This window comes from Bos mutus, chromosome 5 (assembly GCF_027580195.1).
Source record: "Bos mutus isolate GX-2022 chromosome 5, NWIPB_WYAK_1.1, whole genome shotgun sequence".
Taxonomy (NCBI): domain Eukaryota; kingdom Metazoa; phylum Chordata; class Mammalia; order Artiodactyla; family Bovidae; genus Bos; species Bos mutus.
Window position 1 is genome coordinate 6,866,781 of NC_091621.1, and position 27,829 is coordinate 6,894,609.

Genomic DNA, 27,829 nt, shown 5'->3' on the forward strand with positions numbered 1-27,829 from the left:
ACCACTGGGCCGCCAGGGAAATCCTCCCCTACTATTTTCTTTAAGCCTGAGGTTAGTCCACTGATCAGAGTTATTTCAGATATGTTTCTGTTCAATTGTAGTCCTAAAGTATGAGGCAGAAGCTATCCTGCAGAATAACCACTGGGGTGATTTTGCCCCTGAAAGAATCTTGCCACTTTCCCTAAAGAGAATTTTAAAAATGACTGCCAAAGCCATTTGGAGAAAGTTTTGTGGGGCCCATGTGGGGAATTCCAGAGTCCTTACTTCTCCACCCAAGCCCCACTGGGAGATATTCTGTGGGTAGTGGGATTCGAGAACCTCTGCCTAGTGTTTGGGTCCAGTCCTCCTGCTGCCTTTTGCCTGCTGTGGGACTTCTCCTTTCTGGGCCTCAGTTTCCCCATCTGTGAAAGGGAATGAACACTTCAGGCCGGACACCACAGCTTGCTGGGAAGAGTCTCAGAGCAAGAATCGAGATCTCTGACTGCAGCTTCCATCTGACTTTGAAGCAGTTTGCTGGCTCACTGGAGTTCAGTGGTGGTTTTTTTTTTTTTCTGTGAGTTACATAGCCAGTTTTAGGCAGATAGTGAGGAAAGTCATTTTGGTAATTTCCTGGCCCATGGACTATGCCCTCTGTTGCAGCTGTGACTGCCCCCCTCCCCCTTTCCCCCCCACCCCGCCCCGCCAAGTCTCATGAGACACCTTGCTTTCTCACCTGATTTAGCTGGCCTGGCCCTCAGCGTCTCAGCGTGAGTGCTGACTCTTAGGATAAGGGGCGTGGATGCCTGCTTTCTTGGCTAACACACCTGCAGCCTCTGGCCATGGCCTGGTGCCCACAGCCTGCCAGCCTGCTTTGGAAATGGGCAGGGAACTGCCTTGCTTGGCCCAGCTGGCAGCGAGCTCAGGCAAGGATGCAGGGAGTGCCAGGCCCTCACTCCAGGGCACACACCTTCCAGGGCATGGGGCCCCGCACGTCCCCTGGGCCTTGCTTCCAGCTCGTCTTGGCTGTGTTGCTCTTTGGCTCGCCTCTGACGAGGACTGGTTCTGTTTCCCTCCCTGTGCTTGTCTGTGAGGTGTTTGTCTAAAAATAAAAGGCATGGATTCTGGGTTAATGCAGCTTCAAGTCTGTGCATAGGTCACACGTAATAATAGTTACTCTCTAGATGCCAGGCATTGTGCTGAGCGCTTGCTCTGCAACATTACTCCTCACTCGTCCCAGCTGTCCTGTGTACAATTTTCCACTTTAGAATGAGGAAACTGGGTGTCTGAGAGGTTAGGTAACATGTCCAAGGTCGTAAAACAACAGAGCAAGGACTTGAACCTGGGCTGTGTGGTGCCCGAGTCCCTGCTTTGGGGCAGTGCACAGAAGTGCTGTTTTACTTGGCGGTTTAGAGCTTTCGTGTATAGCTAGAGCCCTCCCCTTAGGTGCGGTCTCTCTGTGATGCGGGCAGCTGGTCAGATACACAGATGCAGCCTGCAGGTAGATGGTTTAACTTTGGTTTCCTTTTCCAGCTTTCTGTCTGGGTGGATTCTCTAGGATGTAGAGGAAGGTGATTGATGATTAAAAAATTACCCGAATGAGCAGCATTTCTCACTGTGCTTTCTGTTCCCTTTCTCCTCTCCCCCGATCCCTGCGTTCACCTAGAAAACTATACATTATTCCAGTGATTCTGTGTCAGACGTTTCTATAGCTCCTCTTTTTCTGATAATGGGCACATAGCACATTATCTGGACACTATTTTCTGAGAAGAGAAATTGGTCCTTGAACTTGGGTGTGATTTTTTTTTTTTCCTTTTTCATTTTGGAAGCCAAAAGTGTTACCTGGAGCTGGGTCTGATGAATTAACTGGAAGTATTTAATTTTTGGATTTAAGGAAGTAGCTATAAAGAAGAATTTTTGTTCATTAGCCTTGAAGTGCCCTCCTGAGTGGTACTGTTCATGGTGGTCATGCTGGTGGATGATGTGCTGGTATTAAGTCTTTTAGGTAACCATGTTAGAGCCATAGTTAGCCCGGGTTGGACAGACTTCTGCAACAAGCTAGCTAGCCATTGTGTGAGGTCGTGCAGGTCGTACGGTCTCAGCTCCATGCTGGTAGCGTGAAAGCAGCCTTGGACAATATGTGAGCAACCAGTTGTAGCTGTATCCCTGACATTTTATTGGGGGACACTAAAATTTTAATTTCATATCATTTTTACGCATCATGAAGTTATTTTTCTTTTGAATTTTTTTCAACAACTTCAAAAGGAAAATCCATTCTTGAGCTCATTGGGATGATAGAAAGGTGGGCAGTGGGCTGGATTTGGTCTCCATTGGTACAGGTTATCAGCCTTCTGGCTAGATGGCAATAATTCTGCCCATGCAGGAGTGGGCTAGCCTGTACAGTATATTTTCATAGATTGTAGCCATAAATGGCTGAGTGAGCTAATGAACGAGAGGGGCTGAAGGTGGCTGAGGTGTCTGTAGGATCAGCTTCTGGTGTGGGCTTCTGGTTAGTCTTTTCCCGTGCCAGGTCCCCATCCTTGAGTGCATGGTATCACTTAAAGGTGAATTATAGCTAAGGAAACCCAGTGTTTGAAGTATTTTAAAGTAGGCATCAGACTCCTAAGATTGCTGTCTTACAAAGTTTGGCCTTGTAGGAGGATCCAAGCTGGAGAAGGGGTGGCTCAAGGAGAAACTGCTTTTTCTTCTAATGGAAGAGCCTTCAGCATGTTTAAAAGCTGACGGGTAGACTCCAGGGAGGAGGTTGATCACTGGGGAGAGATGGTGAACGACGAAGAAAGGGCAGGTGGGAGGGAGCCGTGGGTGGGCGTGGGTGGGCCTTGCGCGGGAGGGTGTGAGGGGAGGCTGGGCTGCGGTGCACACACCCAGAGCTCAGGTGCCCCCTGCTCGAGGGGGTGCTCCCTGGCTCAGCTCTCTGGGGCCTTCCTCCTTCGCCTGTCCCTTCAGCAGTCTTGGGCTTTGCTGGAGATGATCCCGCATCCCTGGCCCCGCCCTGTTCTGGAAAAGCTGAGCTGGAGAAGGTGCCGTAGACTTGGAGACCCAACCTGGCTCTTCATGTCTGTGTAGCCCGCCCTCGGGTAGGGGCCCTGCTGAGGGGAGAGTGGAGAGGCGCAGTCACGTGGCCTATGGCCGCTGGCTTCCCAAAGGAGAAAGCACTAGTGCACTTTGGTTATCTTGCTTCTGGTCGCTAGTCAGAGAATCCTCCTCCTGCAAGCGCAGGGAGAAGCTGCTCCTTCACACTGGACACAGGGGCCCTGATGGTGGGCCGAGAGGTGGGCAGAGGTGGGAGGAAGACTGGTGTCCCATTCTGTGCAGTGTCACACTGTTTTGTCCTGGTCTGCTTACCTGGGTGCCCCCTGCCAGGGTCCGCATCTCGTTCTCTTATATCTTCAGTATCTAGCACAGCGCTTGCCACACAGAGGTGCTGAATATGTACCTGTGTGTATATATGTATGCATATATGTATACATGTATATCCATATGTATGCATGTGTATCTGTATAGGTATGTTTGTGTGCATACGTGTGTGTGTATGTGTATTTATGTTTATATATATATGTATAAACAAATTCTCTGTGGCACCCTACAGAGTTTTGATCTAGTCTTACATTTTGTAGTGCCTCAATTCTATGGTGAGTGATTTGTTGACTTAAAATATGAGAGCTTATTGAAATCAAACTCACAGGACCTGCCTCGACACCCCCAGAAGGGACCAGTCTTCTGGTGCTCCAGTAACACACATCCAGTGGTCATTCAGAGGTGGCTGCTTCCTGCTGGTGTAGACAACAGTGGCAGGCAGGAAATCGAGATTACAAGCTCAGGGTTTTGATTTGAGTGGCAGCAGCCCGTAGCGGGTAACTTGGTCAAGCTCTTGATCTGGGCATACGTGATAAACAGAAGGGCCTTGGCTCCCATGTCAAAGCAGATGGTTTGCTCATTTGGCATTTTCCTCTGGGTCCTGAGGCTGCCCCAACCCTGCCTGGCCCCTGCAGTCACGTGCACCTCTGGCTCTGGTTCGTGTGTTCGGTTTAACCCTAGGAGGCTTGGAGAGAGACTTGTGAGATTCCATGTTAGGGTGCATACAGCTGTCATTTTCTTTTTGCCTTTTGTTCACATTTCAGTCCACCTGGAGAATTCTCCACTTTCCATCTGGTTGAGGTGTTCTGCCTTCTTGCCTTTTACAAAAACAGTTTTTTTTCTCTTAAACACTTTAAAAGGTATTAATAAAATAATATTGAGGAAAAAGATTAAGCCAATTATAACTGTTACCCTTGAACAAATTAAAGAAAAAATTTCATGTTAATTTCCAAATGCACATGTTTTTACATGCTTGAAATTTGTGGATGCACTGTTACATCTGCTGTTTCCACTCACTGATGTTTTATGTGTGTGTGTGTATAGGACATATATTTATGATATATATAAATGGGTCTGTTAGGTAATGTGTATTAGGTATATATTTATATGTGTAACACACATGTATAACGGATACATGACACGCATATAATACACACATTTTATGTGGACATACATGTATTCCAGTTCTAGTTCAGTCACTCAGTCGTGTCCAACTCTTTGTGACCCCATGAATGGCAGCACGCCAGACCTCCCGGTCCATCACCAACTCCCGGAGTTCACTCAAACTCATGTCCATCGAGTCGGTGATGCCATCCAGTCATCTCATCCTCTGTCGTCCCCTTCTCTTCCTGCCCCCAATCCCTCCCAGCATCAGAGTCTTTTTCAATGAGTCAACTCTTCACATGAGGTGGCCAAAGTATTGGAGTTTCAGCTTCAGCATCAGTCCTTCCAGTGAATACCCAGGACTGATCTCCTTTAGCATGGACTGGTTGGATCTCCTTGTAGTCCAGGGGACTCTCAAGAGTCTTCTCCAACACCACAGTTCAGAAGCATCAATTCTTCAGCACTCAGCTTTCTTCACAGTCCAACTCTCACATCCATACATGACCACTGGAAAAACCATAGCTTTGACTAGACAGACCTTTGTTGGCAAAGTAATGTCTGCTTTTTATATGCTAACTAGGTTGGTTATAACTTTCCTTCCAAGGAGTAAGCATCTTTTAATTTCATGGCTGCAATCACCATGTGCAGTGATTTTGGAGCCCCCAGAAATAAAGTCTGACACTGTTTCCACTGTTTCCCCATCTATTTTCCATGAAATGATGGGACTAGATGCCATAATCTTAGTTTTCTGAATGTTGAGCTTTAAGTCAAATTTTTCACTCTCCTCTTTCACTTTCATCAAGAGGCTCTTTAGTTCCTCTTCACTTTCTGCCATAAGGGTGGTGTCATCTGCATATCTGAGGTTATTGATATTTTTCCCTGCAATCTTGATTCCAGCTTGTGCTTCTTCCAGCCCAGCATTTCTCATGATGTACTCTGCATATAAGTTAAATAAGCAGGGTGACAATATACAGCCTTGACGTACTCCTTTCCCAATTTGGAACCAGTCTGTTCCATGTCGAGTTCTAACTGTTGTTTCTTGACCTGCATAAAGATTTCTCAAGAGGCAGGTCAGGTGGTCTGGTATTCCCTTCTTTTTCAGAATTTTCCACAGTTTATTGTGATCCACACAGTCAAAGGGTTTGGCATAGTCAAGAAAGCAGAAATATATGTTTTTCTGGAACTCTCTTGCTTTTTTGATGATCCAGTGGATGTTGGCAATTTGATCTCTGGTTCCTCTGCCTTTTCTAAAACCAGCTTGAACATCTGGAAGTTCACGGTTCACGTATTGCTGAAGCCTGGCTTAGAGAATTTTGTGCGTTACTTTACTAGCATGTGAGATGAGTGCAATTGTGCGGTAGTTTGAGCATTCTTTGGCATTGCCCTTCTTTGGGATTGGAATGAAAACTGACCTTTTCCAGTCCTGTGGCCACTGCTGAGTTTTCCAAATTTGCTGGCATATTGAGTACAGCACTTTCACAGTATAATCTTTCAGGATTTGAAATAGCCTCACTGGAATTCCATCACCTCCACTAGCTTTGTTCGTAGTGATGCTTTCTAAGGCCCACTTGACTTCACATTCCAGGATGTCTGGCTCTAGGTCAGTGATCACACCATCGTGATTATCTGGGTCGTGAAGATCTTTTTTGTATAGTTCTTCTGTGTATTCTTGCCACCTCTTCTTAATATCTTATGCTTCTGTTAGGTCTATACCATTTCTGTCCTTTATCAAGCCCGTCTTTGCATGAAATGTTCCCTTGGTATCTCTAATTTTGTTGACGAGATCTCTAGTCCTTCTCATTCTGTTGTTTTCCTCTATTTCTTTGCTTTGATCGCTGAGGAAGGCTTTCTTATCTCTCCTTGCTATTCTTTGGAACTCTGGATTCAGATGCTTATATCTTTCCTTTTCTCCTTTGCTTTTCACTTCCCTTCTTTTCACAGCTATTTTTAAGGCCTCCCCAGACAGCCATTTTGCTTTTTTGCATTTCTTTTTCTTGGGGATGGTCTTGATCCCTGTCTCCTGTACAGTGTCACGAACCTCTGTCCATAGTTCATCAGGCACTCTGTCTATCAGATCTAGTCCCTTAAATTTATTTCTCACTTTGACTGTATAACTGTAAGGGATTTAAGTCATACCTGAATGGTCTAGTGGTTTTCCCTACTTTCTTCAATTTAAGTCTGAATTTGACAATAAGGTGTTCATGATCTGAGTCACAGTCAGCTCCCGGTCTTGTTTTTGCTGACTGTATAGAGCTTCTCCATCTTTGGCTGCAAAGAATATAATCAATCTGATTTCAGTGTTGACCATCTGGTGATGTCCATGTGTAGAATCTTCTCTTGTGTTGTTGGAAGAGGGTATTTGCTATGACCAGCGTGTTCTTTTGGAAAAACTCTATTAGCCTTTGCCCTACATAATAATATATGTATTATGCTCATACAAAGCCTTTAATAATTTTTTAATATCTCTAGTTTAACAGGGACCTTGCATCCCTGTTTGCGTCATTGTATTATGTCTATGTTTGGTGAAGAAGGGCAGCAGCTGGGAAGTCTGAAAATGTATTATTTCATGCAAGTCCCTATCTCTTAGATCTGAATAAAATTCCTCCCAGAAGAACTACCTGCTAGAAAATTCTCACTACCTAATGAGTTTATTCGTATCCAGAACCTTCTCAGTAATTGGGTTGTGTCCTGCAGGTTCACAGAGATGCGGAATCACAGCTGGTTTTGCAGGAGTGGAAGAAGGAGAGGAAGGATATGAGGTAAGAGTGGCCTGTTGTGAACGGAGTGAATCCTTCACTGTGGCCCCGTGCACTCAGCCCACACGCTTTCCCCAAGGCCAGCCAGAGGTGGGACTCGAAACAGCCTTACTTAGTTGCCAGGGGTGACTGTGACCCCCAGGATCCAGAATGAGCCAGCTGCCGTTAGTGATGAGTGTGACATTTCCTCGAGGCAGCAGCGAGCTCCCTCCCACCTTCTGCCCACCCCTGAGTTTGTTGTCTGTCTGTCCCTCCCCGCATCCATCCCTCCTTCTGTCCCACTTAACTTCCCTCTTTGGGCAGCCAGCAGCCCAGCGTGGCCAGTGGGACAGTGTTGGAGGTGGCTGTGAACCGCAGTGAATCCTTGGGGCTCCTACAGTGCTGGTGCTCATTTGTAACACTGCTGTGTTAGGTATGTGCAGTCACTCAAATCATGATGCTGATTGATGAAGAAAGCCGTCTGCTGTCAGATGGGTGTTTGTCTTAAGGGAATAGTTATTCTTGAGTTGTTTTTTCTTTTTATTAAACTATAGCTGATTTACAGTGTTGTGTTAGTTTCAAGTGTACAGCTGCAGATTCTTCTCCATTATAGGAAAGACTGAATATGTTGAACAGTGATATCAAATAGAGTTCCATGTTCTATATAGTAAGTAAATCCTCTTTGTGTATGTATTTTATATAGTAGCGTGTATCTGTTCATCTCACACTCCTAATTTATCCCTTCCCCTCTTCTTTTCCCTTTGGTACCCATAAATTTGTTTTCTCTGTCTGTGAATCTGTTTCTGTTTTGTAAATAAGTTCATTTGTTTTATTTTTTAGATTCCACATGTAAGTGATATGTGGTATTTGTCTTTCTCTGTCTGACTTCCTTCACTTAGTGTGATAACGTCTAGGTCTGCCCATGTTGCTGCAGATGACATTATTTCATTTTTTTTTTTTTATGGCTGAGTAGAGTCAGACACGACTGAGCGACTGAACTGAACTGAACTGAATAGTATATGTGTGTGTATGTGTATGAAAAGTGAAAGTGAGGGTGTTAGTCGCTCAGTCGTGTCCAACTCTTTGCGACCTCTTGGACTGTAGTGTGCCAGGTTCTTCTGTCCTTGGAATTCTCCAGGCAAGAATACTGGAGAGGGTAGCCATTCCCTTCTCCAGGGGATCTTCCTGACCCAGGGATTGAATCTGCGTCTCCTGCATTGCAGGGAGATTCTTTACCATCTGAGCCATGGCTTGGCTCAGAGCATTTGGCACTTAATTCAGGCTAGATGGTAAAGATTTTAAAGGAGAATTATTCTCAGGAGGCCTTGTGGACAGTTGTGCTTCCCTGTAGCAGAGGGTGCTGTGTATGTGGGCAGTGTTGATGTGGCCATTTCTGCTCTTGTGGTCCCCCCACGCCTCCTTCCCAGGCAGCACAGCTGTCTCTAAGGTTTGGAGGTAGCACTCACTGCCTGGTTCTGATCTCTGAGCAGTGGGCAGTCTGGTGGGACTGGTGTGCCTGGAAAGCAGGGAGAGTCCATTCCTCTGGGCTGCAGAAGCCACGGCTGTACTGATTTGATCCTCCTCCCTCTCAACATGTTGGTTATTGGGAGTGTATTGGTTATTATAATGGGATTATTGGTCTGAAATGTTGGGTGAGAGGGTGATGGGCATATGATGCATATATGCTTATAATTCAGGCTTCAAGGAGGTGCTTGAAGCTCTGTATTAGATGCCAGAGGTGTGCTTACATCGCTGTAATATAATGCTTAATCTCTTAGATATAAAGTACTTTCAAGTTTATGATACACTCTTATTTCTCTTACCTTATGGAGTTCTCACTATAACCTCACGAGAAGGGGGCCTTGATCTTGTTCTGTAGATGAGGGAAGTTTGGAGACTCTGAGAATATTCTCCATTTCTGTGGACCTTCAGAAGTGGCTCTTTCACCTTCCATTTTTGTTTGGGAAATGGGGTGTGCATGTTTAGGGGCTCCCACCTTGCCTCTGGAGCCTTCAGCTGTGTTCTCTCCACTGGCCTAAGTGGGGAATGTGGTCAGAACCATTTTGATGGATGAACAGACTGTTTTCCCAATTAGAAGTCAGGGCTGCTCTAGGCTAATTTGAGTCCTATGCATATGAAGTAGGAAGTCAAGAAACATCTGGAGTAACAGGCAAATTTGGCCTTGGAGTACAGAATGAAGCAGGGCAAAGGCTAATAGAGTTTTTGCCAAGAGAACTCACTGGTCATAGCAAACACCCTCTTCCGACAACACAAGAGAAGACTCTACACATGGACATCACCAGATGGTCAACACCAAAATCAGATTGATTATATTCTTTGCAGCCAAAGATGGAGAAGCTCTATACAGTCAGCAAAAACAAGACCGGGAGCTGACTGTGGCTCAGATCATGAACTCCTTATTGCCAAATTCAGACTTAAATTGAAGAAAGTAGGGAAAATCACTAGACCATTCAGGTATGACCTAAATCAAATCCCTTACGATTATACAGTGGAAATGAGAAATAGATTTAAGGGACTAGACTGATAGACAGAGTGCCTGATGAACTATGGATGGAGGTTCGTGACATTGTACAGGAGACAGGGATCAACACCATCCCCAAGAAAAAGAAATGCAAAAAGGCAAAATGGCTGTCTGAGGAGGCCTTAAAATAGCTGTGTAAAGAAAAGAACCTAAAAGCAAAGGAGAAAAGAAAAGATATACCCATTTGAGCATAGTTTCAAAGAATAGCAAGGAGAGACAAGAAAGCCTTCCTCAGTGATCAGTGCAAAGAAATAGAGGAAAACAATAGAATGGGAAAGACTAGAGATCTCTTCAAGAAAATTAGAGATACCAAGAGAACATTTCATGCAAAGATGGGCTCGATAAAGGACAGAAATGGTATGGACCTAACAGAAGCAGAAGATATTAAGAAGAGGTGGCAAGAATACACAGAAGAACTATACAAAAAAGATCTTCACAACCCAGATAATCATGATGGTGTGATCACTCACCCAGAACCAGACATCCTGGAATGCAAAGTCAAGTGGGCCTTAGGAAGCATCACTACAAACAAAGCTAGTGGAGGTGATGGAATTCCAGTTGAGCTGTTTTAAATCCTGAAAGATTATGCTGTTGAAGTGCTGCACTCAATATGCCAGCAAATTTGGAAAACTCAGCAGTGGCCACAGGACTGGAAAAGGTCAGTTTTCATTCCAGTCCCAAAGAAAGGCAATGCCAAAGAATGCTCAAACTACTGCACAATTGCACTCATCTCACATGCTAGTAAAGTAATGCTCAAAATTCTCCAAGCCAGACTTCAGCAATACGTGAACCGTGAACTTCCTGATGTTCAAGCTGGTTTTAGAAAAGGCAGAGGAACCACAGATCAAATTGCCACCATCTGTTGGATCATTGAAAAAGCACATGAGTTCCAGAAAAACATCTATTTCTGCTTTATTGACTATGCCAAAACCTTTGACAGTGTGGATCACCACAAACTGTGGAAAATTCTGAAAGAGAAGGGAATACCAGACCACCTGACCTGCCTCTTGAGAAATCTGTACGCAGGTCCGGAAACAATAGTTAGAACTGGACATGAAACAACAGACAGGTTCCAAAAACGAAAAGGAGTACGTCAAGGCTGTATACTGTCACCCTGCTTATTTAACTTATATGCAGAGTACATCATGAGAAATGCTGGGCTGGATGAAGCACAAGCTGGAATCAAGATTTTCAGGAGAAATATCAATAACCTCAGATATGCAGATGATACCACCATTATGGCAGAAAGCAAAGAACTAAGGAGCCTCTTGATAAAAGTGAAAGAGAGTGAAAAAGTTTGCTTAAAGCCTAATATTCAGAAACATGCCTAACATCATGGCATCCGGTCCCATCACTTCATGGAAAATAGATGGGGAAACAGTGGAAACAGTGGCACACTTTATTTTTTGGGGCTTCAAAATCACTGCAGCCATGAAATTAAAAGATGCTTACTCCTTGGAAGAAAAGTTATGACCAACCTAGTTAGCATATTAAAAAGCAGAGACATTACTTGCCAACAAAAGTCTGTCTGGTCAAAGCTATGGTTTTTCCAGTAGTCGTGTATAGATGTGAGAGTTGGACTATAAAGAAAGCTGAGCACCAAAGATTGATGCTTTTGAACTGTGGTGTCGGAAGAGACTCTTGAGAGTCCCTTGGACTGCAAGGAAATCCACCCAGTCCATCCTAAAGGAAATCAGTCCTGAATATTCATTGATAGGACTGATATTAAAGCTGAAACTCCAATACTTTGGCCACCTGATGTGAAGAACTGACTCATTTAAAAAGACCCTGATGCTGGGAAAGATTGAAGGTGGGAGGAGAAGGGGACCACCAAGCATAAGGTGGTTGGATGGCATCACCGACTCAATTGATGTGTTTGAGTAAATTCTGGGAGTTGGTGATGGACAGGGAGGCCTGGCGTGCTGCAGTCCATGGGGTTGCAAGAGTCCGACACGACTGAGCGACTGAACTGAAGCATATGAAACAGTGATTAAAAATTTTTTTTTATTGATGTATAGTTGATGTACAATATTATATTAGTTTCAGGTATACAACATAGTGATTCAAAATTTTTATGGATTTTGTAACTTTTTTTTTAACTTTTATATTGGAGTGTAATTAACATTGTATTAGTTTCAGATGTACAGTAAAGTGATTCATTTATATAGATATATATGTATAACTTTTTTTAATGTATCTTTAAATAAATTTGTTTTTGGCTGCACTGGGTTTTTGTTGCTATGCGCGGGCTTTCTCTAGGTGCGGTGTGCGGGCTTCTCATTGCAGTGGCTTCTCTTGTTGCAGAGCACAGGCTCTAGGAGTTGCATTGCGTGGGCTCAGTAGTTGTGGCACATGGGCTTAGTTGCCCAGCGGCATGTGGAATCTTCTCAGACCAGGGATCACAGGCACGTACCCTGCATCTGCAGGTGGATTCTTAACCACTGGATTGCCGGGAAGGTCCTATGTGTATCTCTTCTCTGTGAAACAGTGATTTTGGTGTCATCTGATGTCAGTAACTAAAAGCAGACCTTCGGGGAGTCACACTGTTGCTTTGCTCTTCTCTCGCCTCTTCAGGGAAATGACCAAAGGTTTCTTCAATGCCCAGTTTGGGAGCTTGTTCCGCACAGACCAGAACCCCACGTACTTCCTGCGGCGCCTGTCGCGGTTCGCCGACATCTACATGGCGTCCCTGAGCTGCCTGCTGAACTACGACGTCAGCCACACCTTCTACCCCCGGCGGACCCCACTGCAGCACGAGCTGCCCGCCTGGTCTGATCGGCCCCCGGCCGCCCGGCTGCCACTGCTGCAAGAGGCCCAGGCCAAGTAGCTGGCGGCCCCCAAACCCCTGGGCACCAAAAGCCAGGACCGGTGATGGCCCCACGCTGGGCAGACTCTGCGGGGATGTGAGCGTCCCTTTTGGAAATGATACAGATAGTCTTAGTGATACCTGTTTTGTACATTATGGAGGATACCCCGAAGCTCATGGAGAAGGGAGCTCACAGCTCGCAGAGCCCGCCCTCCTATGCACGTGGGGAGGGGACAGCGGCTGGCCTCCTGTCGACACCCTGTGATCAGCCTTCTTGTTTCCCAAGGTACTGTATCCAGCATCGGACTTCCTGGGATGGGGAGTCTTCTTGATGTCTGCTCTGTATTCCAGCAGGTGATGTTTTGAAACTCTTCTTAACTCTTCTGTGGAAAGTGCATGGAAAATGCTGAACACGCACAGACAGTGCTGGACCGGTGACGTGCATCCCTGGTGAACTGCTGATGCTTTAGTGGGCACTTGGATGGCGTACCGTGGTGTCAGCAGCTGAGATGGAGCCCAGTCGGCAGCTGGTTCCCACACATCTGGTACTAGGGCTCTGGCACACTGGTGCCTCCCTTGACAGCAGACTCAGCCTCCCTGGAGGTCTTATGTGAGAAGGAACAGGAGAAGTTGCAAGTCCTTGGCCTTGATTGTCCTCAGTATCCATTTCCTGTGTCTTGCCCCACAGGGGGGAAGGACCATGGTGTCCCAAGTGGTGGGCAGGTTCACTCTTTTCTCTCAGAAAAGGAGGACAAGGAGAGAAAAGCTTCTGGTTTAATGTCCTGCCAGCAGAACAGACTGTAGAATGAGGCTGCTACATGCCAACGAGCGAGAGGAACCAGTGCGTTTGTGGTGGGTATCCCAGGACTTTATAACCCCTGACACTACCACCACACGTGTGTTGCTTGAACCTGCTCATTGGAGGATGAAAAATGAAACGAAGAAAAATGTCCTCATAACTTAGTGCCGTGTGGCGACCCCCCAGCCCCCATCTTGTTAAACTGTGTGTTACCAGAAACCCTCCTCGTTGGAGGGCAGTGATTCATCAGCCGAGGAGACGGGCTTGAATCCAGCCAGAGCGAGGGAGGTGGCCCTCTCTGCTTAGCTGTCTCCCACCTTCTCCCTGTAGATCGCTTTCCTGACATGTTTATGTGTCTGTTTTGGGAATTTCTGTAGTGTCTGTGTTTAAGGTGGGAGCGGATCAAGGACATTGACGTTGAGAGAAACAGAGTTGGAAATAGCCTCACTGAGTGAGTGTTCCCATTTCTGAGGACAAGGCAAGTGGCACCTGTTCTTAAACCTGAAGGATGCAGGGGTGGAGGAAAGGGGCTTGAGGAGAGACTGCTCGCTTATTTGGCGTTTTTAATGAATTTGTGTGGAGCCAGCTGTTGAGGAAATGTGAGCTTGGCCTGCCACAGGCTACCTGCCTGAGTGCAGAAATTAGGTGACTTCTATGCTATGCTATGCTAAGTCATGCTATAGAAGTTTTTTAATGTTTAACGCTATAGTTTTTTAACGCTATAGAAGTGTTTTAATGGGACTGTTGTTGTTTAGTAGACTCTTGGCAACCCCATGAACTGTAGCCCACCAGGCTCCTCTGTCCATGGGATTTCCCAACCAGGAATACTGGAGTGGGTTGTGATTTCCTTCTCCAGGGGATCTTCCTGACCCAGGGGTCGAATGCACATCTCCTGCATTGGCAGGTGGATTCTTTACTGACTGAGCCACCAGGCATACCTGTGATCTTTTCTTATATTTAACTAAAATAGTGAAGGTGACTCTCTAGACCTAATAGGCCCAGTTGGCCTTCTTTTTTCCCTTTATTATAAACACAGGTGTCCATTCCCTTTTCAGGCTGCAGGAGGCATTTTGTTGGCTGTTTGTTAGTGCCTGGGGGTTTTAAGCATCAGAGTGCATTGGAGACTGGCATTTCAGGGGTGCAGGAGGCGCCCAGAACTGCTCAGTGTTGGGGTCCTCAGAGGATATGCTGGTGCTTTGGGCTGATAGTTTCTGCTTTGGAGAAGCTGGTTGAGGAAGTAGGTATTTTAAAACTCTTTCTAATCAGGTATTCACCGGATATATCCTACGTGCCAGTGATAGGGTGTTTTGTTTACTCAAGAAAGTTGTTACCCAACAACTCAGTACAGCTATTCTTACTGCTTTCATGTATGTCTGGGTTAGGAGACCCAAGCCTGGGGCGAGAAATACATTTTCTAGGTGTGTGAATAAGGAATTTTAATGACTTATCACCAATTAAGGTTGAGCAAGCTCCAGGATATAGTGAAGAATAGGGAAGCCTGGCATGCTGCAGTCCATGGGGTCGCAAAGAGTCAGACATGACTGAGCGACTGAACAACAACTGAAGGCCATGGCACATGACGGTATTGAAGTCTGTCTGCGGAGGACCCACTGAGCATGCGCTGGGGCCAGCGCACAGTCAGGGTCAGGACGGCCATCTCTGTATGAAGGACTGAGGGCTTCTCTTTGTCTGTGCTTGTTCATTTTAATTTGTCACTGTCATGACTCAGCTGGGATTCAGCACCCTGTACAGCATTCTGTTCCTCCTGGTTTAGCCTCTGGTGAGCCCGCTGATGAACGCATTTGGGTGCAAGGGAAGGGAGTCTATTTTCTACCACTTAAAAGATCAGTTTGGAAAGTGAGCAGAATAAAATTAGCTTGCACATTGAAAAATATTTTCCCTTTTTAGCATCAGTTAGACTGATTTTCCCAGAAGGATGTGAACAAAAATTCATAGTCCAGGGGCGGCTATCTGTGCCCCTAAGGCTCACCATAGCTGTAGCCGGTTGTCCTGGAAGGGACCTGCACAACTGTTTTTTCCAGAATCGTTTTTTTAAGTAGATGAAACCTGGCTTTTAATATGTTTTAGGAGTTTGGAGAGCTCCCACTTTCCTCCTAACATAGTCTTTAAAATTTTTTTTCTTTTAAAAATTCCCTTCAGCTCCACTACTGCCAGCTAACATAAACCACCTGTTACTGATTCAGGCCCATCTATGACTGAATTCCTAGTTGCTTTGAAGGCATTGGTTCTCTTAATTAGTGCCAAGGAGAAATGCAAAGTCCTCTTTCCTGCTAGCTAATTTAGCTTTGGGTGAACTAAATAGCTTCCCCCGCCCCTTTTCCTCCCCAAAGGCCTCTAAAGCGGTAGAGTGTGCTAAACGTTGGAATTGGATCTACTCTGCCAAATGCTCATCTGTTGCCAAAGACCCACTTGGGGGCCCTGGTCTGGAATATGCTCTCAGACTCAGTCTGGGTAGAGGCAGGGAGGGTTCCTTGATTGCTCCATTCAACTACCACGGAGCCTGTGTTGTGCTGGCTTAGTACTGATTTCCTTTTGTACTAATTTCCTTTCTTTTCTCCGTTAGCATGTGGGAGCTAGGCTCCAAGCCTGGCTTAAGTGAAAAGTAAAGTTGCTCAGTCATGTCTGACTCTTTGCGATCCCATGGACTGTAGCCCACCAGGCTCCTCTGTCCATGGAATTTTCCAGACAGGAGTACTAGAGTGTCCGACTCTTTGCGACCCCATGGACTGTAACCCACCAGGCTCCTCTCTCCGTGGAATTTTCCAGGCAAGAGTACTAGAGTGGGTTGCCATTTCCTTCTCCAGGGGATCTTCCCAACCCAGGGATTGAACCTGGGTCCTCCCGCATTGTAGGCAGATGCTTTACCATCTGAGCCACCAGGGAAGCCCCCAAGTTTAGCTTAGCTTACCTTTAATACCCTAGTGGATGGAGGAAGAAAAAGGGAGAGAAGTTTCCCTAATGTAAGGCTCAGCACACTTTCCCTGGCAAGGACCGGACGGGAAAAACTTCGGCTTTGCAGGCCGTTTGCTGCAGCCCCTCCTCTGGGACTGGGCCTGCCTGTGGTCCAGGGCAGCCTGGCCTCTGAAGACAGGCTGCAGGCTGGATTTGGCCCTCGGGCGGTGGTTTGCTGACCCCCACATCAACAGATTGTGTGGGTGGCCATGATGAGATGATGATTTTGCTGAAAGTGTGCAGGGTGGTAAGCAACCACAGAACACAGTTGTGTGCAGCCAGTGGAAAGAAGTTCTGTAGGCAAGCTCGCACTTCCCCTAGGAGCTTCTCTCTGGACATATTCACTTATGTGGCCAGTGGTAACATACTGTGTTTCCGGCACATGGCATGATTCTCAGTTGTGTGACTGAGCGGCCAGGCTTGGCACTCATTGAATATACCTCTCGTTGTGCTCATCTGTGATTGTGTTAGTAGCGTTGTGATGGGCTTGGCTACCCTGAAGGACTTTATCCCCCAGCTGCTGTGGGGGTTGGTTGCTGCTGGCTCACTGTCTGCAGCTGTAGGTCCTCTCTGGGAGTTTCCCCCTGTTGAAGAGGCCTGCCTCAGATGAGGGTGTGGTCAGACTCCCTCCCTGGCGCAACTCTGAAGGCCCATCAGCTCCTTCCTGCCCCACCCCCCCTTCCTTTTTCCCAGGTGTGCATCCCAAGGACAGTTCCCTGTAAACTTCCCGTGTGAGACTCCCCACCTCATGCCTGCTCTCTGGAACCGACCCACAACACTGCTCTGTACTTTTCTACACTGCAGCCTTGAACTCTGACTTAGGACACTGTTTTCTAATTATTTAGTAGAAGGACAGATGGTGCCTGTTTAATTTCAGGCATGGTAAATGCAAATTAGGTAGACTTGCTATTTATCCTGAATGTGAATTTGCTATTTATTCTAAATACTGATTTTATGTTAACATGATGTCAAACTTACTGCCAAATAAAAGTTTGAATTGTATTGTCCAGTTTACTCCCAGTCATCTGCTTTTGTGTGCTTCAGTTAGTGGCAAAAGTCATATCACATTCTAATGTACCCAAAAAAGAATATCCCTGAGTAAAGGGGCAAAAGGTTGATGGTTCCTTCCTTACCACCCTGGTCTCCCCACCCTCAGGAGAGCACACCTGCCTGTTCTCAGAGCTCGAAGACCATGTAGTGAAGCCACAGAAGGAAAATGGGTGTGAATTTGGCCTTAGGTGGCAGCAGGTGACCCACCTAGAATTTCTGTCTCTCACAGACAGTTCCCTCCTTGAGAACAAGGAGAAGACAGCGATCCACCTGTTTGTCTGCAAAGTACCGGGAGAATGGAAAATTGGAAGCAGTGTTTTAAGGGAAGAAAATATTAATACTGAATGAGGAGTGCATGTTGTGAAGTCAGTTCACTGCTGGGTTTGGATATACTTATATTTTGAAGAGCCTTTTTAAACTGTTTGAATGTGTTTAAACTTAATATCCTTGACCTCTATTGTGCTAGGACCTTCATCTCCTTCACTCCTCTCGTGGGTGCCCGTTGTTTTTCCTCTTAATCATGTGCCTTTCTGTCCCCTTGATGGTGGAGTTGGTGGACTCACTAATGAATCCGTCCCACGGTCCCCTTGGGGAGCGAGTTCCTGGAGAGCCAGCATTGCCCTATCACGGCACGTTGTCCAAGAGGAGGTGGTAAATCGTTCCTCTGCCTGAATAAATGCCCTTTCCTGGAGTTGTGAGGAAGCTTCTGAGACTCCAGGGGCTTCTGAACTTTGGACTTGGCTCAGCAAAAACCCTGATGATTTGGAACAAAGTTGTTTGGGCCGTGAGGGTGATGGAGGGGGGTCTGAGATCTGCTCATCCCAGCCTTTCCCATCTCCATTTCCCAGAGGGGGCTCCCGAGCCTGGCCAGTGCTACCCCCGGAGTAGCTTGCAAAAGGGTGGCGGGTGGGCTGGAGGCACTTGGTTGTCACAGTGATGGAGAGGCCACTTCGGGCCTTTTGAGGGTCCGGTGGACATCCAGCCTTGCACAGAGTCCTGCATGGAGAAGAACTGGCCTGATTCTGGACGTTTCATATAAATGGAATCATCTGGTATGTGGTCTTCTGTGTCTGATGACTTCTTTCACTGAGCATCATATTTTCAAGGTTCATCCATGGTGTTGCATGTATCTACTTAGTTCTGTTTTAGGAATGCTATTTCATTGTGTGGCAAGACACAGTTTGGTTATTCATTTGTAAGTCAGTAGACACTTGGCTTGTTTCCATGTTTTGGCTATTATGAATAATACTAATAATGCTACCTGTATAAGTTGTTGTATGGACATGTGTTCACTTCTCTTGGGTCTGTACCTAGGAGTGGAATTTCTGGATCACATGGTAATTCTATGTTTAACTTTTTGAGGAACTGCTGGACTGTTTTCCATGGTAGGGGCACAATTTTACATTCCTACCAACAAAGTAGAAGGGATCCAGTTTCTCCACACCCTCGCGGATACTGGTTATTGTCTGTGTTTTAAGGATGGCCATCCTCGTGGGTGTGAAGTGGTATCTCCTTGTGGTTATTATGTCTTCTTCACACAAACAAGCAAACCAAACAGAATTAAGAAAGAAGCACTCATAATGCAGATGTTGGCTAACTAACAGCCCTAATGAGCCCTAATGAGTTGATTTTACCTTCAGAGTTTGACCCTCCTATGGCAAATGGTCGATTTGTTTCCCAGACACTGGATTTGTTCCACTGACTTTATTTCTCTTCTGTAACCAATAATTGAGCACATTTCACATGCCACACACTGTGCTGGGTGTCAAGATAAAAAGACGAATGAGGAAGGTCTCTGCCTTTGGAAGCTTACAGTTTTTTTTTTTTTTTTTTGGGAAGCTTACAGTCTTAACAGGTAAATAAGACAAGGTCACTAGAGTGCTGGGCAAAAGGTAAAAGGTGCTACTGAAGGTTAGGGAAGATAGCAGAGGGTCAGGGAGGGAGCAGTCCCCTGGGTGGTGGGTGGGCTTAATATGGTCTCTCACCCACAGAAACAGAATATCCCCTGGATCAACTGAAGCGATGAGGTATGGCTTGAGTGCTCCAGACTTTGAAATGTTAAAGGAGCTTACATTTCCCACAGTCAACTGGGGCTGAGGATTCACAGTTGATGGCCTTTCTGAGGTGGCTCTGGGGACCCAGGTGGCAGCGGTGATGTCTGGAGGGGGCAGGTCCAGCCCTCATAGCGCCCCCAGGGGGTCACTGCTGTCCAGCAGCTGGTCGGCAGGGTCCTGGAAAAGAGAAGTCTGTGAACCAGGCAGAAGGTGCATCCTTCGAGGTTGAACATAATATTGGCTACTGGTCTGAGGCCTTGGCGGGTTTAGGGCACACTGGTTGTTTAGTTGCTAAGTCATGGCCAACTCTTTTGTGACCCCGTGGACTAGCCCACCAGGCTACTTTGTCCATGTGATTTTCCAAGCAAGAATACTGGAGTGGGTTGCCATTTCCTTCTCCAGGGGATCTTCCCGACCCAGGGATTGAACCTGTATCTCTTGTATTGGCAGGTGAATTCTTTACCACTGAAGCCCTGGGGAAAGCCCTTAGGACATGCTACCCCCAATCCAGTAACTTGGCATGTTAAATGTCAAACTGAAGGAATTCTTTTACATGACAGAAGCAGGAAGGTCACTCTGACTAACTCTGCCCCCTACCCTTTTCCCCTGAAACAGGTAATAAAATTCCCTCATGAAATTTTTAGAGGAAAGAAGATGCATCACTTCTGGGGAGCTGGGGGCCAAGAAACCTGTACAAACAAACCTTGTTCACTAACCCTTATCTTCCTAGTGACTTCACCATTTACTACCTCTAGGTCCAAAGCTCTCTCTCTTGTCAATTCCTCACACATTTAGTCTAAAAGGTGCAAAGGCTTCCTGTTCTGGTCCCTTCTTTGGGTCTTCATTTTCTCATGAAGGCTCCCATGTACACATAAATGTTCAATAAAATATATATGTTCTTCTGTGAGTCTGTCTTTACCAGTTTACTTTTCAGGCCCAGCCACGAATCATCAGAGGGTCAAGGAAAACTTTTCCTCTCTTTCAGCCTAAAAACACTATTTTTCCTGCAGTCTCTTGTGAATACATCTGGTGGGAGCGAGGGTGGCTTCACGCTGCTGTCCTGGCTCGTGGCCTGAAGATGGGGTATGGTCTCGGCCTGAACATGTGGACAAGTCATTTCACCTCTGCAGAATTTTTCTCATGTATTAAGGGGCCTGATAATATTTACCTGACAGGGAGGTGTGTGAATTAAGTTAGATACTACTCTAAGGAAAATAAAACCACCCCACAAAACATGGCTGTTACTCTGGTTACAAAAAAAATCCTTTCCGGTTGACAGTTCATCCTGAACTGGGTCTGATCAGAAGCAACAGTCCAGAGGCGGCCTCCTGAACCTCCTGCTGTCTGTGGCTCTGATCAGACCACAGCTCTGTCCATTCACATAATGGATGCTCACAATGTGTGGATTGGCTCCAGGTCGTCTAGAGGCAACATCTGCTCCTTCAGTATAAAAGGCATGAGAATAAAGCAGATTTGGGGCTGGTGCCCTCAGCTTAGGATTCCTGTAACTGGAATATTTTTGCCACCTGGTCTGATTAGGAAGGTTGAACCGAGTCCTGTCTCTTAGGGTACTCTCACCTGCCTCAGGTGAGTATTCCATTGACAGTGCTCATGGGGCCCCGAGAAAAGCCAGACAGCTGAGAGGCCATGGAGAGCCCTGAACAGAATATGAAATTTTTCCCCTTGCTTTTATGTTACTTTTTTAAATTTTATTTTATTTTTAAACTTTACAATATTGTATTGGTTTTGCCATATATCGAAATGAATCCACCACAGGTATACATGTGTTTCCCATCCTGAACCCTCCTCCCTCCTCCCTCCCCATACCATCCCTCTGGGTCGTCCCAGTGCACCAGCCCCAAGCATTTGGACTCCCCTTGCTTTTAAAATGAGGTTGATTTCCATATCACAAGGCTTATAGAAATAGACGATTAATAAATGCAGCTTAACTGAACTTGCCCTTGAATCTGGACTAGAAACTTTTACATGGGTTTGATTAAAAAGCAATGGGATTTATGATCTGATTATTTTCCGTATTGCAAATATATTAAATCTACTACCACAGGCACTGAGAACCATGGGAGAGTTGCATTTGGTTCACTAGAAAAATAACAACAAGTGTTGCATTCTATAAGCTTAAAATGGTACAATAGAATGCTGTAACGTTTCAGTGCCAACTTATAAAAATTCAGTATAGCCACTGCCCCGTGGACTTCAGGTGCATCACCCTCCCAGTGTGGATATGTTCACCACCCTGGAAGATGTCTGAACCCCCTACCACTGGGATTTATGGATGATGGTAGAATAGAAGGATTTGAGCTCACCTCTTATGAAAACACCAAAATTACAAGTAAGGCTTTCATTCAGATTTAACAGAGAAATCAAAAGCTTTGCAGACAAGCAAAAGCTAAGAATTCAGCACCACCAGACCACCTTTCTAACAAATGCTAAAGGAACTACTCTTAAGTGGACAAGGCCACAACTAGAAACAAAATTATGACTAGAAAAGCTCATTGGTAAAGGCAAACATCCAGTAAAGGATGGATATCACACAGAAGTGATATCAAAACCAGCAGTCATGAGAACACAAATGCAGGATATGGGAAATGTATTTGAAATTAAAAGACCAGCAACTTAAGATAATCTTGTTTATATATGGACTGCTATAACAAAACATCACGGTAACTACAAACTGAAATCTATAATAGATTACACACACATTTAAAAAAAGGGGGGGGAATTTTTATGGAGACTTCCTCACATCGACTATCAGCTACATTTCTGGCCTCTCTCTCCCTCTGGAGAGTGAAGGGTTGAACTGAAAAATCCCAACCTTCGAATCATGGTTTGGTCTTTCTGGTGACCAGAAGGCATACAGGAGCCAACCCAGAATCTCAGAACAAAAGATGCCCCTGGTATTCTCACCACTTAAGAAATCAGAGGAGTTTATGAGCTCTGGGGCAAAGACCAGTATGTTTTCTCTTATTTCACTCTTAGCTTCTCAGTCCAGACCTGGTAACATAGGCAGAGTGTGTCTCGCACATTTGATGTGAATGGGTTCCCTGCCACAGCGCTGTGGTCAGTGGCGGCTCCATCCAAGCTCAAGGGTCACTAATTCTAGAAACAAGTGGCCCTTTCTTGGAAGACCAGAGCAGGACCCATGCCCCTAGATAAAAAAAAAAAAAACCTCGTCAAAGAGACGTAGCTCCTAAAGTAAGAAGCAGCTCTGACAACGGGCAGAAGAATCCCGGACAACAGTGTAAATGTTGAAGCAGTTTTAGGTCTTCCTTTGAGCCTGCTACCTCGTCAGTGGTTGTGGCAGAATTCAGCCCAAGGTTTCTTCTCCTTGTCACCTCTCACCCGGTCCCAAGGTTGGGGTTGTGCAACCCCTAGTTCTTTTCTAGATCTAACCGATGGACGCCTCTGCAATCCACAATCCACCCAGGAGAGCTCAGAACACAGAACGACCACAGGGCTTCACCCAGCTTGCTTCTAGGCTTGTAGCCTGGAGACGTGTCCTAGAAGTGAGATTTCTTGGCGCAGTGCTCTACACAGGTCTGCTGAAAGACATCATTGCCCTACCCGCCGCCCCCCAACAACCTCAGCTGAACCTGTTTTAGATGAAAAGACAAACTCACTGTGAATGGGTCGTAGGAAGGTTCCGGGGTTGCTGAAGTTGTGCTCTCGTACATGGGGTTCGAGATATTCTCGGGCTGCTGCTTGCCAAGAGCTGCAACGTCAATGTCCTCTTCCGACTGCTCGGACAGACAAGCACAGGGCTGAGCACCACGAAGTCCCCAAGGTGGGGTGTTGCAGCCAAGTCGGAAGCTAAGGCAAGCCCCGCCCCCACCTCCACCTCTGGGAACTTTTCTGTTGTCCTTTTATTGAGATCTGACCTAGATGTAATATCATGCACCAATCTTAAGTGTTCAGCTCAATGACTTCTTAAATATGTTCACCCATGTGTGACCACCACCCAAATCAGCATACAGGGCATCTCCATCCTCCAGGAGGTGCCCTCATGCCCCCTGCCTGCCATTATCTGGTCCCGCCCATGGTAAACTGCTTTTCTGACTCCCATCACCTGGAATGGTTTTACCTATCCTTGAACTTAGTATAAAAGGAATCGTGCAGCATGGCACTTTTGTTAAATGTGGTGTATATAATGCTTGTATAGGTTATCTGCCAGAAGGAAGTGACCTACTGCTTGGGGGCTGCAGCCGTATCCGGCCCGCAGGGTCTCCCATGGTGAACTAAGACCCACTGACCTGGATGTGGGTTCAGCTGTTCAAATAGGGCCAGTGTGTTTCACTGGCTATGACCTGAGGCCTCTGGCTGTGCAGGCCCCCCACCGTGTCCCCACCCTCAGAGTCAGCTTTGAAGCTTGTCTTGTGATTCCTCCAAGGTGAGTGGCCTCCTGGGCCCCTGGTGAATTTGGCTCCAAGCCACACCTGTGGCATGAAGGGCTACTGGCTGCCCTTCGCCCTCCTCCATCCTCTGATTCAGCCAGGTAGAGGGCCCCGGAGCTGCCACTGCTGATCTCTTCAGGGCAGAGGCCCCATCCAGGAGACAGGAAAAGTGTGCCAAGTGCTCAGCGAGGAAGCAGCCGGTCTGCTGGAGTAGCCCAGAGCCGGGGCTGGGTTTCAGAGTGGACCCCCATCCCCATGGTCCTGTTTTTCTCTGTCTCACCTCAAAATGCTGGAAGCCAATCGTTCTCCGGTTTAGTCGAAAGTAGGAGTATGCTGCCAAAGCAATGGCTCCAATGACCAGGATGATGGCAAAGAACACCCCTGTTCCCAGGCCGGTGTGGCCTGGCGTCTACACACAGAAAGGGCAGTGGTTGGTACCAGAACTGGTGACTTCCCCAAAGAGGCATGCTTCCTGGAGCCCACCCCATTCTGGCTTGCCTGAGGCATCTTGTGCCGGCTGGGATAAAAATAATGATAAAGCTGTCAATATGTATCTAGCCCTTACTACTTCCAGGGTCTGTTCTAAGCCCCCTTACATAAAATAATCCATTTAAATGCATAATAACACAAAGAGATAAGAACAGTTTCTACTGTTTCCATTTTTATACAGGAGAACAGAGACACACAGAGGGTAAGCACTTGCCCAGTGTCACACAGCCCGTAAGTGGTAGAGGTGGGCTTTGAAGCCAGCCTCGTTTTGGAGCTTCATACCTTTAGAACAAAGTTAGAAAACTAACATCACCACCAACTGACCACAGCCAGCTGACCAACTCTTATAAAGCAAGTGCCAGGAACTGTCTTTATTATTTTACATTAACTCATTGTCTTCCCAAGAATCCAGGGAAGAAGGCATTTTGACCTCCATTTTGCAGATAAGAAAAATGGGGCTCGATGATGTTTGGGGCTTGTCTGAGTTCACATGGTTATGAGGTGGAGGGGCTCAGGATTTTCACTCCCCTTCCAGTGGTTTCTCCACTGGCACTTCCTGCCCTTTTCATTCAGCAAATATTGGTGCTGACACATGTTATGTCACTGACACACTGGATGTGGGCTGGCGTCCCTGAGGCCAGCTGCCATGGATGGGGTGGCAGGGCTCCCAGGAGTAGCTCGCTACTTGGGGAGTGGACATCGAGGCTCCTCCTTATCAGGAATGCTGTATACTCACCCCTGGGATAGAGGGAGCTTTTAAAGGCTTGGAAATGACATGAATAATCCCATTGGAGGCAAAGATGTCCCACTGCAGAATGGCTCTTCCATCAACGAACCTGGTCTCCTAGGGAGGTGAGAGGAGGGCTGTCTATCAGATATCTCTGACTATCTGATTCTTTCTTTCCATGTGGGCAGACTTAGCAGCAGCAGCAGCAGCCCTTCCATGGAAGAAAGTTGTCCAGTTTCCCTGAGGTCCGGGAGCCTGGGTTTCAGGCCCATCCTCACTGATGGGCAGTATGGGGCTTGTGCTCGCCCTCTGGACAGCCCAGAACAGCACATTAGTAGTTCTTGTGCTAACAAACTGTTCTGGGCTGCAGAGAACCCAGGAGGTCATTCTATCCAGCCCTCTTGTTTAACAGATGAGGGGTCAGAAGGTGGTGTGATCACATAGTTCATGATCACACACACCGAGATCACATAGGTAGTAGGTGGCAAACCCCATGCCCCAACTCCAGACCCACTGCTGTGAACATCACACCACACAAGAAACAGATGTTAAGTGAGCTAATTCCTCGTTAATCAAAGTGTGAGCCACTGGCTTGTGGTGTGGGCAGACACCCGGGAGTTGATTAGAAATGCAGAACCTGGGGCCCCACAACCCACCTGCTGAATTACAATATGAATTTTAACAAACTCATAAGTGATTTAAGTGCCTGTTAAAGTTTGAGAAGTACTGGTCTAAACTACTGATCTTCAGTAATAAAGATCATTTATTAGGTAAGTATTAAAAGTATTCATCAGGGCTTCCCTGGTGGTCCAATGATTAGAAGTCCGTCCACCTTCCAGTGCAGAGGACACGGATTCGATCCCTGGCCCGGGAAGATCCCACATGCCTTGGAGCAACTGGACCCATGTGCCACAGTTACTGAACCCGTGCCCTAGAGCCTGCAAGCCACAACTACTGAGCCCATACACCATAACTGCTGAAGCCTGTGTGCCCCAAAGCCCATGCTCTGCAACAAGAGAAGCCACTGCAATGAGAAGCCCATGTGCAGCAACAAAGACCCAGTGCAGCCAAAAATAACTAAATAAAATTTAAAAAATACTCATGTTTATAAAAAATATTCATTTAGCCCTTGCTACATGTCAGATACCATTATCACATGTCAAAATCCCTGAATCACTGAATCTCCATAAGAGCGTATGATCTGACAAAACCACCATGAGGTATCACTTCACACCAGTGAGAATGGCCATCATCAAAAAGTCTACAAATAATTATTAATGCTGTTGAGGGTGTGCAAAAAAGGGAACCCTCCTACAGTGCTGATGGGAATATAAATTGGCGCAACAACTATGGAGAACAGTATGGAGTTTCCTCAGAATACTAAAACTAGAGCAACCACGTGATCTTGCAATCCCACTCTTGGGCAAATTGCTAGAGAAAACCATAATTCCAAATGATACATGCAGCCTAATGTTTATGGTAGCACTATTAGAGTAGCCAAGACTTGGAAGCAACTTAAATGAGCATCAACAGATGAATGAATAAAGAAGATGTGGTACATATAAACAATGGAATATTACTCAGCCATAAAAAGAATGAAATAATGCCATCTGCAGCAACATGGATGGATCCAGATTATCTTAGTAAGTCAGAAAGGTAAATTTTGAATGTGTCATATATGGAATCTAAAAGAAAAAGATGAACTTGTCTCCAAAACAGAAATAGACTCATAGACTATTTCTGTAAATTTATGGTTAAAATTTGACAGCATATTTAAAAGCAGAGACATTACTTTGCCAACAAAGGTCCGTCTAGTCAAGGCTATGGTTTTTCCAGTGGTCATGTATGGATGTGAGAGTTGGACTTGTGAAGAAAGCTGAGCGCTGAAGAATTGATGCTTTTGAACTGTGATGTTGGAGAAGACTCTTGAGAGTCCCTTGGACTACAAGGAGATCCAACCAGTCCATCCTAAAGATCCGTCCTGGGTGTTCATTGGAAGGACTGATGCTGAAGCTGAAACTCCAATACTTTGGCCACCTGATGCGAAGAGCTGACTCATTTGAAAAGACCCTGATGTTGGGGAAGATTGAGGGCAGGAGGAGAAGGGGAGGACAGAGGATGCGATGGTTGGATGGCATCACTGACTCAATGGACATGGATATGAGTAGACTCCGGCAGTTGGTGATGGACAGGGAAGCCTGGCGTGCTGCGGCTCATGGGGTTGCAAAGAGTGGACATGACTGAGCGACTGAACTGAACTGAATGGTTAACAAAATGGAAAGGTGGGAGGAGGGATAAATTAGGAGTACAGGATTAACATACATAATGTGAAAAAAGTGTCAGTTGTGTCTGACTCTTTGTGACCCCACAGACTGTAGCCTGCCAGGCTTCTCTGTCCATGGAATTCACCAGGCAAAAATACTGGAGTGGGTAGCCATTCCCTTCTCCAAGGTTCCTTCTCACAGGAACTATATAGTTCCCTGTGCTATTGTCTGAGCCACCAATTGGTCAGAGGGTCAATATTTTGTAATAACTTATATAGGAAAAGAACCTGAAAATACGTATATACCTGAATATATCTATAAAAAACTGAATCATCTTGCTGTGCTCCTAAAACTAATACAACATGTAAATCAACTAGACTTCAGTTGAAAGAATACTTTAGAAGCCTGTGATTTGAACATCATGGTCATGTTACCACCACCACTATCACCACTTCTAATATCACAACCACCACCATCATCCCCACCATCGTCATTGCAATTATCAACACCACCATTATCAAAA

At 46.1% G+C, this 27,829-nt stretch overlaps 2 protein-coding genes and 1 non-coding gene across 4 annotated transcripts in view; 1 reads left to right on the forward strand and 2 right to left on the reverse strand.

The window, feature by feature from the left end:
- The window catches only part of NT5DC3 (5'-nucleotidase domain containing 3), a 70,961-nt gene extending 53,641 nt beyond the window's left edge, over positions 1-17,320 (forward strand). The window contains exons 13-15 of one of the 2 annotated variants that reach the window (XM_070370246.1): positions 7,153-7,217; positions 7,807-7,860; positions 12,310-12,449. In XM_070370246.1, the coding sequence (XP_070226347.1) occupies positions 7,153-7,217; positions 7,807-7,816 (75 nt within the window). In that variant the 3' untranslated portion in view covers positions 7,817-7,860; positions 12,310-12,449. Of the gene's footprint in view, positions 1-7,152; positions 7,218-7,806; positions 7,861-12,309 lie in introns of both variants that reach the window. The other variant, XM_005899080.2, reaches the window with a different exon arrangement.
- TRNAC-ACA (transfer RNA cysteine (anticodon ACA)) lies at positions 16,172-16,244 on the reverse strand. Its single transcript has one exon. It is a non-coding gene; the product is annotated as a tRNA-Cys (tRNA).
- A 230-nt stretch (positions 17,321-17,550) lies between the features above and the next one.
- STAB2 (stabilin 2) overlaps positions 17,551-27,829 on the reverse strand; it is a 168,632-nt gene continuing 158,353 nt past the window's right edge. The window contains exons 67-70 of the mRNA XM_070370245.1: positions 25,052-25,159; positions 24,107-24,235; positions 23,056-23,172; positions 17,551-19,594 (exon numbers count right to left, since the gene is read on the reverse strand). Coding sequence (XP_070226346.1) covers positions 19,544-19,594; positions 23,056-23,172; positions 24,107-24,235; positions 25,052-25,159 — 405 coding nt within the window. The 3' untranslated portion in view covers positions 17,551-19,543. The remainder of the gene's footprint in view (positions 19,595-23,055; positions 23,173-24,106; positions 24,236-25,051; positions 25,160-27,829) is intronic.